This window comes from Fusarium mangiferae (assembly GCF_900044065.1).
Source record: "Fusarium mangiferae strain MRC7560 genome assembly, contig: FMAN_scaffold001, whole genome shotgun sequence".
NCBI lineage: Eukaryota > Fungi > Ascomycota > Sordariomycetes > Hypocreales > Nectriaceae > Fusarium > Fusarium mangiferae.
Genome location: NW_024573921.1, coordinates 1,125,241 through 1,139,314, shown reverse-complemented (window position 1 = coordinate 1,139,314; position 14,074 = coordinate 1,125,241). Strand labels below are relative to the sequence as shown.

The 14,074-nt window shown below is 50.0% G+C and overlaps 3 protein-coding genes across 3 annotated transcripts; all 3 read left to right on the top strand.

Annotated features, from left to right (window-relative positions):
• Nucleotides 1-1,501: 1,501 nt before the first annotated feature.
• On the top strand, nucleotides 1,502-4,111 carry FMAN_00875 (uncharacterized protein; the record flags this gene model as incomplete). The annotated part of the gene is made up of 1 exon (XM_041828431.1): nucleotides 1,502-4,111. One exon carries the CDS (start codon nucleotides 1,502-1,504, stop codon nucleotides 4,109-4,111), a length of 2,610 nt encoding a protein of 869 aa, XP_041676208.1.
• Nucleotides 4,112-9,107: 4,996 nt separating this feature from the next.
• On the top strand, nucleotides 9,108-11,002 carry FMAN_00874 (uncharacterized protein; the record flags this gene model as incomplete). The annotated part of the gene is made up of 4 exons (XM_041828420.1): nucleotides 9,108-9,618; nucleotides 9,758-10,048; nucleotides 10,097-10,340; nucleotides 10,414-11,002. 4 exons carry the CDS (start codon nucleotides 9,108-9,110, stop codon nucleotides 11,000-11,002), a joined length of 1,635 nt encoding a protein of 544 aa, XP_041676207.1.
• A 1,094-nt stretch (nucleotides 11,003-12,096) lies between these two features.
• On the top strand, nucleotides 12,097-13,810 carry FMAN_00873 (uncharacterized protein; the record flags this gene model as incomplete). The annotated part of the gene is made up of 2 exons (XM_041828409.1): nucleotides 12,097-12,371; nucleotides 12,442-13,810. The coding sequence occupies 2 exons, from the start codon at nucleotides 12,097-12,099 to the stop codon at nucleotides 13,808-13,810; spliced, it is 1,644 nt and encodes a 547-aa protein (XP_041676206.1).
• Between the last annotated feature and the right edge of the window lie 264 nt (nucleotides 13,811-14,074).

Sequence of the window (14,074 nt, the reverse complement as noted above, 5' to 3'; positions counted from 1 at the left end):
CACCAGAGTAGGGTAACATTTGACCCTTTCCCCAGGCCTGAACCTGGACGGAATGGCTCGCCTTCAACCAGGCTACCATACTTCTATCCGTAATTAGAGGATGATCGAGGTCGAGCTTTAGTTTTCGGAGATGATTGAGCCGCGCCTTGCTGTATCGGAGTTAAGCATTTTGGCCGTCGCCAAGCAAATAGAGTCGATAACAGCCACGTATCAATGGAGCAAACGCACAAGATTCGGGTCTACATACTCCCTATGCGTTATCCTGAATCTAATTATTTGGCGGTTCACACTTTCAAAGGGAGCTCTTCGTCCGCTGAAGATCTACTGATGACCAAAAGACCGCCCCGGAGCCGAACTTGGGTATTTCGGCCGAGCCGGAGATGATCTTCGCTGGCCCCAAAAATCTGCCCCTGATGGTCTCGTTTATCACCTAGTTAGCTCATGCTTTTCCTCCCAGGGATAATTCACCGTTCACTCGAATCGTGATCCTCCAGGATTCTTTCCATGCTACAGAGACCGTGGTATCATTTTTACTCCCCTATAGCACGCCGTCACCGACTCTGTTCCAACTCTATCACCCTGGCTGACTGACTCGCAGCGAAGCGATACTCTGCCACCCCCTTCTCACCCAGTTCAATTTTAAAATCTTTCTCGAATCATCACGGGCCAGGCATCAAGATCTGACATCTAGCTAGTGCAGTGCGCCTCGCCTCGCCGTACAGTAAGCTTAGTTTGCGAACAAATTGATCCTTCAAGCTGGACAAGCCGGACGCTGGGCTGAGTTTCCCGGCAGATGACGATGAGATGGTCCAAACGTCTGCTGGCGAAACAACCTAGACAACATCTTGCAGAAAAACAAAATTGAGCCTCATACCTTATCTGAAACGCCGTAATAAACATCTGGAGTAGACAGACGTACATACGCACATACGGCATCCGTGCTTTCGTCTAAGGTTTACTCGTCGTTAGGGGGTGTGTGCGACGAAACCCTCCGAGTCAAATCAACAAATTGACTCCGTAGTTGGTACCCATCCTGCCCAAACAGTCGATTTACACGAGTCTTCTGTGGTAGTTATCGGTAAACAGTTGTTTTATAAGAGCTCCATATAGTCCACTTGAATTGCTCATCAGGTCTACAAACTTTTTATTATTTTTAAACCTCATTTTGCGATGCACATGTAAAGATACAATACGTTCCAAGAATAGTCCTATGAAAAAGAAGAAACTCTTTCCTGTGTCTTGTCTTTGTTACCCCCCTCCCCGATGATCACTTACACGACTTACTGTGTTGAGTGTCGGCCGCCCTCCGACGGGGGTCCAACGTGCCGTTGAAGGAGCGCGGCCCGTCCTGCGCCCCACTGTGACATAAACGGTAGAAACCCCTGTGCATGTTCAAAGTATCCACTTGCCAGTAACCGTATCCGCACGTACCAACAGCAATCAAAACATCTCTTTTGTTGACATTCCCACACCCCATCTCAAACCACACTACAATGCCACAATGGTCATAACAGCGTCGCGATACCGGGCACGCAAGCAAAAGGTCTTCTGGTCCGTTTTCCAGACGGGCGTCTCATCGCCCACGCCGCGTTCAACTCCCGTTGCAGCCTTCACCGATCAAGGTGCCGCCTTTGGAGGTCCCCACGCGTCACCTCAGCATGCTCCCCCACCACCACCACCACCACCACCACCGCTATTCCACGAGACTCTCCAACATGCCGATGACCAGGTGAGGTGGGATCGAGCATGGCATACTGTCACCTCCAAGATCCAACTACCAACTTCAGTTGCGGTTGAAGATTCCTTTGGCACTTTGCCTCCAGAGTCACAAGACGTTGACTTGGATTTCCGTGATTCCCTAGCTCTGCTTCTCTACCCTGGCCGCTCTTTGCCCCAGGCAGCCCATACAGAAGACATCCTCCTTTGGCACACACATCAAGTTCGCCAGCACTTCATTCACCATGTTATGCCACTGTTGTCTGCGTGTTCCAGTCAGGGTGATCAGACACAGGTCTTGGCCTCAAGTGTCTCGACTCTCGAAGCAGCTCACAGGCAATACCTTTGGGGCTTGACACTCATAGTCCAAGGTTACGAGGATGACGCATCTGCTAGCTCATCATTTTCAAAGTTTCGTCGTGATTTACATACCATCATTGGTAACTCTCTCAACCATGGCTTGACGAAAGCCCTGACAAGTGTCTTACAGCGACTCATACGTTCTAGTCTTGGTATTGGTAGACGCTATGATGGGATGTTAGAATCACAAGATAATTGTGGTGATTCGGTGGTCCGGGAAGAGCTTCTGGGGCTTCTCGAATCTCTTAAGAATGTTGGACTGGTGGGGGAGAGATTTCAGGTGCTCTTCGCCGAAATCATGGATGCCAGCATGGAGGAATTTATCAAGACCTCCTATTCAGGATTCTGGAAAGCGTCTGAACAGTCGTCAACGCAAGGCTCAAGTACCTTGACTGGGTGCCTTGGCCATCTTTCAGATTGGGTTGAAAACCAGTACGGCCGCCTTGCTGTTGAGGTGTTCAGTCGTCTTGAAACTCACATCGCCTGGAGTGACGTTGAATGCTGGAAGGAGATCGCGGTAGGTCGCCTTGCTACTTTGCGAATTCACGAACTCTTTGATATCGCTTTGAATTGGCCCGAAAGCCGGGGCGGACTCGAGGATCTTCGTCAGGCTGTTTCTACGCCACAACGTCGCCTTCAATTGACCGACACGTTCTCCCTCGCTCTTCAGAAGCGACTACTTCACCCTGGACGATCCACCTCCGATATCCTTCAAACGTACATTTCCATGATAAGGACATTTCATGCCCTGGATCATTCCAAGGTTCTCCTTGATCGTGTCGTTCACGCACTACAGCTGTACCTGTGCCAGCGGGACGATGCCATCAGGATCGTGGTCACAGGCTTGCTCTCTAACCCGAGCGAGGCCAGTACGGAGGAGGGAAAGGCAAACCTCGCGGAGTTGGCAGTGTTGCTCAACTCAGCTTCTCAACAGCAACGGCGCCAGGTCGACGACGAGGACCTGGACTGGAACGACATGACCTGGGTGCCCGATCCTGTTGACGCAGGTGTCAACTACAAGAGACCTAAGAACGAGGACGTCATCGGAACTCTGATTAATGCGCTTGGCTCTCAGGAGATTTTTATCAAGGAGTTCCAACTTATCATCGCAGAGCGATTGCTTTCTAATCAAGCAAGCTTTATACAAGAGACAAAAGTACTGAGCCTGCTTAAAAAGCGGTTCGGCGACAATGCTTTACAAAATTGCGATGTCATGATGAAGGATATTCAAGACTCAAAAAGAGTCGATGCAGTTCTCGGAAAGAACATTTATCAACCGTCACTTGATCCAGGAGCACCAGCATATCACTCCAAGATTCTCTCCCGACTCTTCTGGCCAACATTACCCAAGGACCCTTTCACAGTTCCGCCACCCGTTGCTGCGATGCGGGCCAAATACGAACAAGGGTTTGAGCGACTCAAGACCTCTCGCAAACTCACTTGGTTGGATCAGTTAGGCTCTGTAACTGTCAAACTTGACTTCGAGGACCGCACTGTCGAGCTTGAATGCAAGACTTACGAGGCTGCTGTGATATACGCATTCCAGGACGACAGCACTGAAGGCAAACCAGGCCCTACAGAACGAACTTTCGATGAGATATGGCAACAGCTCATGATAGACGAGGATCTCCTCGACCTGGCTCTAAAGTTCTGGATCTCCAAGAGAGTGCTCCGTGACGTTGGCAGCCGAACCTATGCTGTCTTGGAGCGTTTGGACAAGGGTGAACAAGCAGGTGAATCAGGTGACCCTGGTGAAGCTCAAGAATTTGGCAATGACAATCGTTCGTCTCCTCGCAAGCCCAAAATCGATCCCAAGGAGCAGGAGCGCCGAACTGTATACTGGCAGTTCATCGTGGGCATGCTGACAAACTCAGCGCCACTCATGCCCCTTGGACAGATGTTGATGATGATGAAAATGCTGATTCCTGATGGCTGTTCCTGGACGAATGAGGAGTTGCAGGAGTTTTTGGCAGAAAAGGTGACAGAGAATAAATTAGAGCTAGCCGGCGGCAAGTATCGCTTGCCGAAGAAATAAGAACAGGCTACTGGAAAATGAGCGTTGTTGAGGGTCGAAGCTCTGCATCATGGGGTTCGAGTGAAGTGAGCACTGACTGCAGTGTCACCCTCTCAACAAACCAACACGGCGCTGGAGCCCGTCAGCGCATGCTTGCACCACAGCACAAACACTCGGGACCGAGCAAGAGATTGACGAGCCGAGAAGACAGTTCGATGGCGAATATGTCGTGGTTGCCGCTGCCGTATCGGAAGGGAGAGGGATACATTCTTATTCCATCCTCCTGTTGTTCTGTATGTGAACGAGGCCTTGCTGTGCATCGAAACGTGGCAGCAACAAGACGGAGCCTAGAGGTCACATGTATAACCGGCTCAGCTCAACAGCCTTGATACATCATCGTTGCTCCTATGTCGTGCCTGGGGGCGGACTTATGTACTTTATTGTGCGTTGCTCCAAGCTTCCAGCCGAGGCCGCGCACACAGCCAGAATAGGAAATATGAATCAAGCTGCCTCAAATAAGCGGACCCTCTGAGTGTTTGTGATCTTCATCGGGGTTTGAGAAGTTTACTAGCAAATAAGGCGTTTGCTTTTGAAAGAAACTGGGGAGTGTTCTTTATCATCTTCAGAGTTGACTCAGTGCAGATCTGGAATGGCAAAGGTATCAATAATGTTCGAAGTACATAGATGACATGGGTTCTCAAACACTGGGGGACTAACTGATGTTTCGTTTCACCTCGTGGGCTACAGTGGCTAGAGGAAAGAAAATCCAGCACCTTAATCCTAAATAATAAACAAACTTGGGTAAATTTGCATAAATTCAGGATATCTTTTACTAAGTTTGTTTTAACACCTTATATCAAGGTCTGGTATTTTCTTGCTCCCTGAGGAGTGGTTGCAGATATTGGCTCCTCAGAACTTCGATGAAGTTCATGTGTAGATGCGTGGGATTCAAGGGCATCTTGTCGTGCTTTTAAGGTTTCCTAAAGTGCTCAACAGCTCGGTCAATGGCGCGAATGGGCAGTATCCATCCCACATTCCAGTCACGGCGATTTCAATGTACCACGAAGATTGAATATTGGTGTTTGGTCTAGCCCATCCTTGAAATCGCTTTCCGAGGCCGTACAGTGGCGGTTTGAAACATGACCAGTCCATGGGTTGGAATACTATAGAGGCCTCGGCATAAGGTGGTGCGACTTTTGTTATGTTATGTTGTGTTTGTTATGACAGTAGGTATCCGCCCGGCTGTGCCGTCAGGAAGCGGTATCCTTTGGAACAGTCTGGTTGATACCGAGTCTTCTGGGTTGTCAATGTTTGTGTTTGATACAGGAGAAGTCGTAAGAAGAAATAGCTTTATTGGTTATGAAGGACAACCGGCACCTGTATAATTGTGAGTATCCTCAGACGCAATGATACCGACCATGTCGTGAAAGACATGACTGTATGCAGACAAATCCCTTTTAGCAAATTCGCGTATGCTTATGCAGCTTTCCTTGTTCTCGTTCGTTCGCCAAGTGACGAATCCGGTCGCCGGACTTGAATAGTTCAGGTAGGACGTTTTGGCTTTTGCTCGAGCGCTGCCAACGTCAGATGAACGCAAGGTTGACGCCGGGGCAGGTCTGGCTAGTAGTGGCCCTTCTCTATGGTGGAGGGAGTTTTGGGCTTTTGGCCTTCCTCGCTCAAAAGCCCCTGTCTCTCTAGCTGATGAACGAACACCTGTTTGTCTTGGCTAAATGGACGTGGGCCCGTGTTGTGAATCATGAATGGCTCGAGGCACGCGAGGCGACGGCTCACATGATGGATCATGTTTACGCCTGAATCATCACAGCACCAACCAAAGACGTTCATATTGTGCCACCAGAACCTGATAAACCAAGTCAATTATGCATCGGCTAATACTTTGTGGCCGATCATAGCTCGATCATGTTGAGTTTGCTCATTTCCCATTATGCACCTTAAGAATCGTCTTGTGATTTATGTCGAGTCTAAAAAGTTTTCGGAGTACTCCATATACAAGACGATTTCCTAAGAGGAGAAGCTTACTAGATGCATTGGCTATCTAAAAGTTCTTCTAATATACAGGTCCGATCTGATCCCTTGTCAGGACTTTTGTTTATTTTACTTCGGAGATGGCGCCTCCGCTAGCCATAACTTGGTCCTGATTAGCTAAAGCTGGTTGTTTCCGCTGTAACATGAAATGCTATATGGGTTGGATCTGTTTGCTTGATGAATCGGATACAAGTGGAGGGGCCGGTTCTGTCTTACGAAATAGTTAGTAGACACTACTAACCTGCTACCTAACCTACCTAGGTACCTATGGAAGAATTCCGGGAAATACTCACAGTGGAGCTGGCCTGATAACCCATTGGATGTAATCAAGGTGGCCCCCAACCTAATCAAGTTCAGTGAACATGCATATCAGGCCTCGTCAATATTCCAATGTGGAGGAAGGTCTTTCATGTAAGTCTCATATTTTATGGGCTGCATTAGACGCACCCTGTTTTAACATATCATTTCCCTCGACAGAAAGGCCATGAAAGTTAGAAATTCTCTGCTCAGAGTTCCCGTGCCCTCGTCGATCGATGATGGGTTGTGCCCGCTTGGGCTTGGGCGGGCTGGCTGATGATGGATGGGCTTGAATTCTTCCCTGCCCTGCGCATGCAGCTGATGACTAGACTTTGTCTACGCATGACCATGGCCACGACCACGACCATGACTCTTTTGGCGAACTGTGTTTTTTAGAAGTGGAGGCACCCATGGTCGGGTGGTTTGGCACGCCGCAGAGTGTGACTTTGTTTGTCCAGGGCACCATGAGGAGCTGGTTTCCTACGTTTGGCGTTATGTTGAAGCGACTGATGATGGCTTGCGTTCGTCCCATTGCCTGGGGTTTGTATGCTACTATACGGAGTACCTGTCTCCTTTTACTGCGACATCATTTCCTTGTTAGACCTCCAATTTTGTTGTCGCTTTTGGCATCGTCGATAAGAGCCTCCCGGTGATACATTCCTCGCCCGGTACGCGTATCATAGATCACACAAATTCCGCCATTCACACACCTGCCTATCAGTCCCGTATTGATAGCCTTCCTACAACCAAGGGCGTTCGCTGGTCGGAAGCTTCCTTGATGGTCATGGTCAACTTTGCTCTCCACCTGCTGCCGAACACGGACGGCCGGTCGGCACATTGATGGATTCAAGTATCATATTCGTCCTTGATGAACTGCAATTGCGACTGCGACTGTAGCAACGACACTGACTCGGATGCCACATTTCGTACAGACCATCCGCTTAGGTGTTTTCCCCTGCTCAGAGCTGGAGGAACACAACACCCCCAAGCGGCCTATTCTCGCTTTTGCTTGTCCACCGTATCATCTAGCCTGGCTTAACTCAATTGACTTGGTTCAACACAAAGAAGGCACTCTTCCACTCGCAGACGCTTCTGAAGGTCTTTACTAGCCACCCTTTTATTCCACGCCCCCCGTCATCTAGATCTGACCTACCTATGCATAGTTCGTTTTCATTTTATTCGCTGGTAGTCTACCCATACTACCTTACCCAAACGCCTCCTGCGCTTCCACCACTGGAGTCCGCGTCCGCTGGTGCTTCACCCAGGCCAAGCCTCAGGTCAGCATTCACTTCCAATATCTTGCTTACATTGCCCAACCTGCATTGCACTGTCCACGACATCCACCGGCGATTTCGCGAGACCGGCGCCTCTTCCCCAAAGCAAGGCGGTAGACAAACGAGAGCAGGGTCTTTCCATATTTCAATGAAACTATTGTATCTAACCGCGAACGTAAGATTCTACCCCATGTCCTAAACAGGCCCAGCCAACAGCCCAGTCTTTGAACCGAGACAAGCGAGAGCCTAGCCCAGACAGTTGGAGTCAGATCGTGCAAGAGACGACAAAGCCTCCGAGTTAACGTTGATAACTGTCGCCCTTCCGTGTTGCACCTTCCATTTAGTAGCTTGCGTAGGTGGGTAGGTAGCTCTGCGACCTGTTGATTTCACTCTCAGCCAGCCTGTCCCTGCAACCCACAGCATCATCACCACCCGCCTGCCGCCGGGCCCCAGAGAGTCTGATCTGGTCTCATTCGTACAAGTCGTGGCATTCGTTTATTCTTTGCATTTCTTTCTCCTGTCTCTCACTTGGTTTGTCCCCCACACCATTTTGTCCTCCTCCTCCTCCTCCTCCTCCTCCTCCTCCTCTCTCTGTCTCTCCCTCTTCTCTTCGGTCTTCTTTCTTCCAATCCAGGGCTCTCTGCATCTCCCTCTCCCCATCGACTTCTCGTAGATGCAACACCGTCCGCTCACACCCCGCCTCATCATCCTCGTCGTAGAACGCCGCCGCTAGAGCTGAAACTACGTCGTCATCGGGGTTATCGCAAATATCCGATAACGAACGATTGCCCCTCATCATCATACTTATTCGCCCGTGGCTGCTCTCCTCTACCGCCCCACGACTACTTGCCTGCCACTCTGACGCTCTACTCTGCTCTCCATCTCCCATCTGCCTCGGGGCCCGGAGAGCTTTGAACTCATGACCACAACCTACCTGCGTTCCCCGATTCCCGTTTTGTGATTGCAGCGTGCTACCGATAGTCCTAGTCCAGCACATATAATACGAATACACATTTCACTCATCTTCTGCGTGGAGCCCTCGTGCAATCAGCATCCGTCAACGTTCTTACCGCCCTCTTTGTGTTATTCGAAATCCCAGAGCCGCCTTCACGATCGCGCTCGCCTTTATCGAGTTCCAGTGAGCTGCCGCTGGACTTGTGTCTGCGCAGCTCCATTCGTTTGTGAGCCAGATTGGGCCAATACCATTTTCAAGCCGTTTGCCTATCATGGATCCTATGGATTTCATGCTATCAAGCAACCACCGGGCTTCCGGCCATTATGACCCTGTGCATTCTGCCTCAAACCATTGGGCACCACATTCTCAGGCACAGAACTTACCTGCGTATCCATGGCACGCCCAAAACCCAAGCTTACCTCACATCTACTCACATCCCTATGCCATGCCGTCACACAGCTCCGTTCCAGATCCGTATGGGCATTATGCGGCTATGTTACCACCAATGTTAGGCATGCCGTCTCCGGGCCCGTTTGCAGGTAGCATGCCAGGGCCAGCATCGCCACGGCCAAATGGCCGTGCTCATGCGTATCGCAACAGTATGCCGGTTACCGTTGCTCAGATACCTTCTGGCACTGGTAGCTACAATCATGATGCCGCATTCGCAAACCAAATTCCTGCCAACAGACCTTCGGATTTTCAGCCACCGGGACTCGGTCTAGGCATGCCTCCCCTCGGAGCCAACCACCAGGAAGTTAATTCACTACAACGTTCGGCGTATGTCCATGGCGATTCAAGCGCCAATGGCATGAATCATAGCAACACTGGTTACTTTCCACAGTTTCTCCCAGCCCCGCTACCCCCTCAAACTCACATCCCGGCATCGACAAGAAGAGGTCACTTCACTGCTGCATCGTCATCTTCCAGGCCATTCGGTAATCTTCCCTCTCCTACTAGTAAGTCTCTCCTAGTAGCGCCGCCCTGCTCGATATACCCTTCTAGTCTCGTAGGCTAGTGTATTTGTGAATCATTTGTTGGCTCGTGCGATGTTATTGACTGAGCATGTTTCCAAAAGCTAATACTTACATTCTTTAGGGCCTGCTCCTTCTTCGTCTGGGTTTCGTCGATCTCATCCCCGACAACGTAGGCGCATAATGTCGACGGAGTCCGGACACGACGATAATGAGGATGACGGGTATCATGGCCATCACGAGCATGTTCTCTACAGTCCGAATGGCTCCGAGTCATCACCAGAGGTGGAGGAGGCCTTGATCCGACAGATGCAATTTGTCAGAGGCTCTTTGACGACCAAGATGGTGGCTTCCCAGCTAACACTCCAGTCACTCGTGAGCGTCAAGCTTGAGGACTTGGCTGAGACAGAGCGAAGTCCGACATTTCTCCCCATCGAAAGTGATGAAAGCTAACGTGTTTCAGGTTGTGTAATTTGCTATAACGAATACGGCGTTGATACTCCAGAAGGTATTAAAGAGGCTCCCCTCCGTCTACCGAAATGTGGACATGTTTTTGGCGACCACTGCATCAAGAAGTGGTTCGAGGATTCGGATAGCTGCCCATACTGTCGAGACAGGCTACATTCAGAGCCTAAGGCACAGCCAAATTCGTCCGCCACTGCGTTCCTCAGCCTGATAAGAAATAGAGGCGCGAGCATTCATCCAGCGTGAGTCAAGAATTAGAGAAGGAGGAACACCAATACCTTTTCTGCTTGATCAATCAACTGACTTAGGCAATAGAATGGCAGCAAGTGGTCCACAAGATGAGGCTCTGGCACGGGCAATTATGGCCAGATATGGAGCCGCAGGCCCATTGAACAATGGCTCGCCTCGATATTCTGCACAAGTACCTGGAGAAGGAAGGCCTCCCCCTAGAGAAGGTGTTGAACACCAGCACCGTCGACTTCGAGCACGGTACGGCAGCTCATCCACGCGTGACAGCTTAGCATTGCCCGAAAATCGCAGCCAGGCGACGTCGATGTCCCCACAGCTGGTAGCGGTTGGTTCTAGTCTATCAGCAATACCGCAAAGCGAACGTCCCCTCACGGAGAGACAGATACATGAGTGGACAGGTGTACCCACCCAGAACGCAAGCGATGGGTCGACGGCGGTCCGGGGTCACAACAATGAAACCGAATCATCGACTGGAGCGACGCCAGTAGTATTGCCAATCTCACCTTTGTATGCAACACAAGAGGATGAAGCTCAACACTCGAATCTCAGGACTCTTCGGAACCCATTACAAGCACAGACGAGTTCCCCATTTGAGGGTCTGGGGAACAACGAAGCGGCACCGGATATGACATATCACGGCAACCGCAATTGGTGATGTGCCATTTTGTGACATAATCTTGACTTTATCTCCCGAAAGAATTGGAAGAAAGGGTGGCGGAACAAGGAATGATGGAGAACGGATGCGCTTGCGATGACATAGTCGGCTGCGCAAAGGCTAATGGCTCCTTGGAGTACGGGATCGCGGTCGCAAAACAATAGGTGGACTTCTGATATCGAAATTTGGGACTCGCATAAGACATGAGGTTAGAGACCTTTTGGCACGGTTTGGCGTTGAGTATGACGATATAGTCATGGTTGAAAACGCACCAGACAAAGGGATTTGGTATGTTTCTGGTTGATACCTCCAACGATTGGAAGGGAAGTGTTTTGAAGGGGCACGTGCAAAGAGACTGAATTGTTCACTACTCCGTATCCAGCCATCAACAAGTAGGCGACCTATCACTGTAGCGGAATTAGCGATAATATCGAATGAAAGATTTTTCATACCGAGTAAGGGCTGTACTATGATACACTCCCCCTCGGGAGGAAGAAAATACAGGACCTTAATATAGGTTGTCAAAATAAACTAAGCAAAAGGTATTCTAAACTTAGGTAGTAAAGATATCCTAAATTTATACTAAATTACCTAAGTATTTTTGTCAATTAGGATTGAGGTCCTGGGTTTTCTTTCCTGCCCTAGACTCCCAAAGACCCTTGCTCGGTTCATGGAGCCAAGAATGCCTGCTGATCTCGTCGATCGGATTTCCATTGAAGCGTCCAGCTCCGCAACTTATACTAGAGTGGAACTAGCGCCTTGATGTCTCCGCATCAAGCGTTGGTCGGTCGGAGTTTTTGTTTCATCGATGATGCCGTTGGAACGGTGCAATGTTGATGACCGACTCGGACCGTGTGGTGCGTCCGTTTATTATATCTCTGACGATTCGAGTATCTCATGGAGCCTTGGATGTTTAGGCCTCCCCACTACGCTGAAGATAGACGAATCGCTTATAAGACCATTCCCTGTCACTGTACCCCTTGAGACGCGCAACTGTCACCATTGCATGTGTTTTCCTACGTTCAACCTAAGGTTCAAAATCTGCCTCTGGAATTTTCTCCTTCTCTCTGCATTCTCATCTAAACACGAATATCATGGGGCTACCTTGGGAGCTTATCACAGCCTTTGCTGCTACAGGTACCTTGTCGCTCGCATGGGCACAGAACAGCTGGGTAAGACTTCAGCTCTTAGGACACTTCACAGAGTTTTGGATTGCGAGCCTCGCTGTCTGGGGTATCTGGGCCGTATGGATATATCCTTTATTTGTGTCTCCCTTGAGACATCTTCCTGGACCTTCCGGGAACCATTGGTTCATGGGTCAAGCGCAGAAAATCATGGCCGAACCCTCAGGTGTTCCAATGCGAGAATGGTTCGTGGGCGTATTTCATGTGTCTAATTCGAGATGACGGAAAACCCGCTAATCAGCAATTTTCGTCTAGGGCTTCTGAGATTCCCAACGATGGCCTACTCTGCTATCGTGGGTTTTTCAATCAAGAGAGAGTGATGGTCTGCTCACCTAAAGCCTTGGCTGAGGTACTTAGTACCAACAGTTATGCATTCCCGAAGCCCTCTCATTTTCGATGGTCCATTGGTCGTATTCTTGGAATCGGCATCTTACTTGCGGAGGGGGAGGAGCACAAGATGCAGCGCCGCAGCTTGACACCTGCATTCGCGTTTCGTCACATCAAGAATTTATACCCAGTCTTCTGGAGCAAGGCCAGGGAAGTGACACGCACCATGGTAGCAGAGTTCGGTGGGGAGGGAGAGGTCCATGTCGAAATATCTAGTTGGGCATCACGAGCCACACTCGATATTATTGGTCTCGCTGGGATGGGTCGGGACTTTGGCGCCATTCAAGACCCCCAAAACACTCTCGCTCAAACATACAAGCAGATATTCAAGCCTTCACGCCAGGCTCAGGTCCTCGCTTTTATTGGCATGATTATTCCCATGCAATTCATCACAAAGCTACCTTTCCGTCGAAACGAGGATATTGCTAAGGCGGCCACCGATATCCGGGCGGTCTGTCGAGATCTTATCCGTGAGAAGAAGGCAAAAATTGCCAATAAGGAACAAGCCGATGTTGATATACTATCGGTCGCTCTTGAAAGTGGTGGTTTCACTGACGAAAACCTGGTTGACCAACTCATGACATTCCTGGCTGCAGGGCATGAGACAACAGCATCAGCGATGACCTGGGCAATATATATGCTCTCGAAGCATTCCGATATTCAGAGCAGGCTACGGGGCGAAGTACGTGAACATCTTCCCTCTGTAGATTCGGACGTCGATATCACCAGCCTCGACATAGACCGCATGCCATACTTGAATGCAGTGTGCAGCGAGGTTCTGCGATATTATGCCCCGGTCCCGTTGACGATGCGCGATGCCGCCTACGATACGACCATTCTCGGCCATTCAATCCCCCGCGGCACACGCGTCGTCATTGTACCGTGGGCTACTCATTTCGATACTGAGCTCTGGGGTCACGATGCGGGTCAATTCAAGCCAGAGCGGTGGCTCCCATCGGGTGGAGAGAGTGGTTCCGCTGACCGCAAAGCAGCGAGTGGCGGAGCGAGCAGCAACTACGCGTTCCTGACTTTCTTGCATGGCCCACGGAGTTGCATTGGATCCAGTTTCGCCAGAGCAGAGTTCGCATGTTTGCTAGCGGCATGGATTGGTCGCTTTGAGTTCACCCTTGCGAACCCTGAGGAGATGGATGAGAAGAAAGTGGAAATTCGGGGCGGTATAACGGCCCGGCCCGCGAAAGGTATGCATGTCAATATCAAAACAGTGAGCGGCTACTGATATGATACGGGTCTATTTGTTTGGCGATTTTGGGTCAGAGATTCGGTGTACAGTACAAAGCTTGATTTACTTACATTTACGGAGTACACAATATTAGGTTGCACAGACGATATTAGGTGAGATGGTGTGTCTATGTGTGTAAGTCGGGAGATTCGCGAGGTGGGTGTGTGTGGGTGCAATTATTGAGCCGTTCATTCACGTTGGAGCTTGTCTTAGCTAACGGGTAGGGATGGAACGGCTCGCCGATACACTATGTCTACGAGC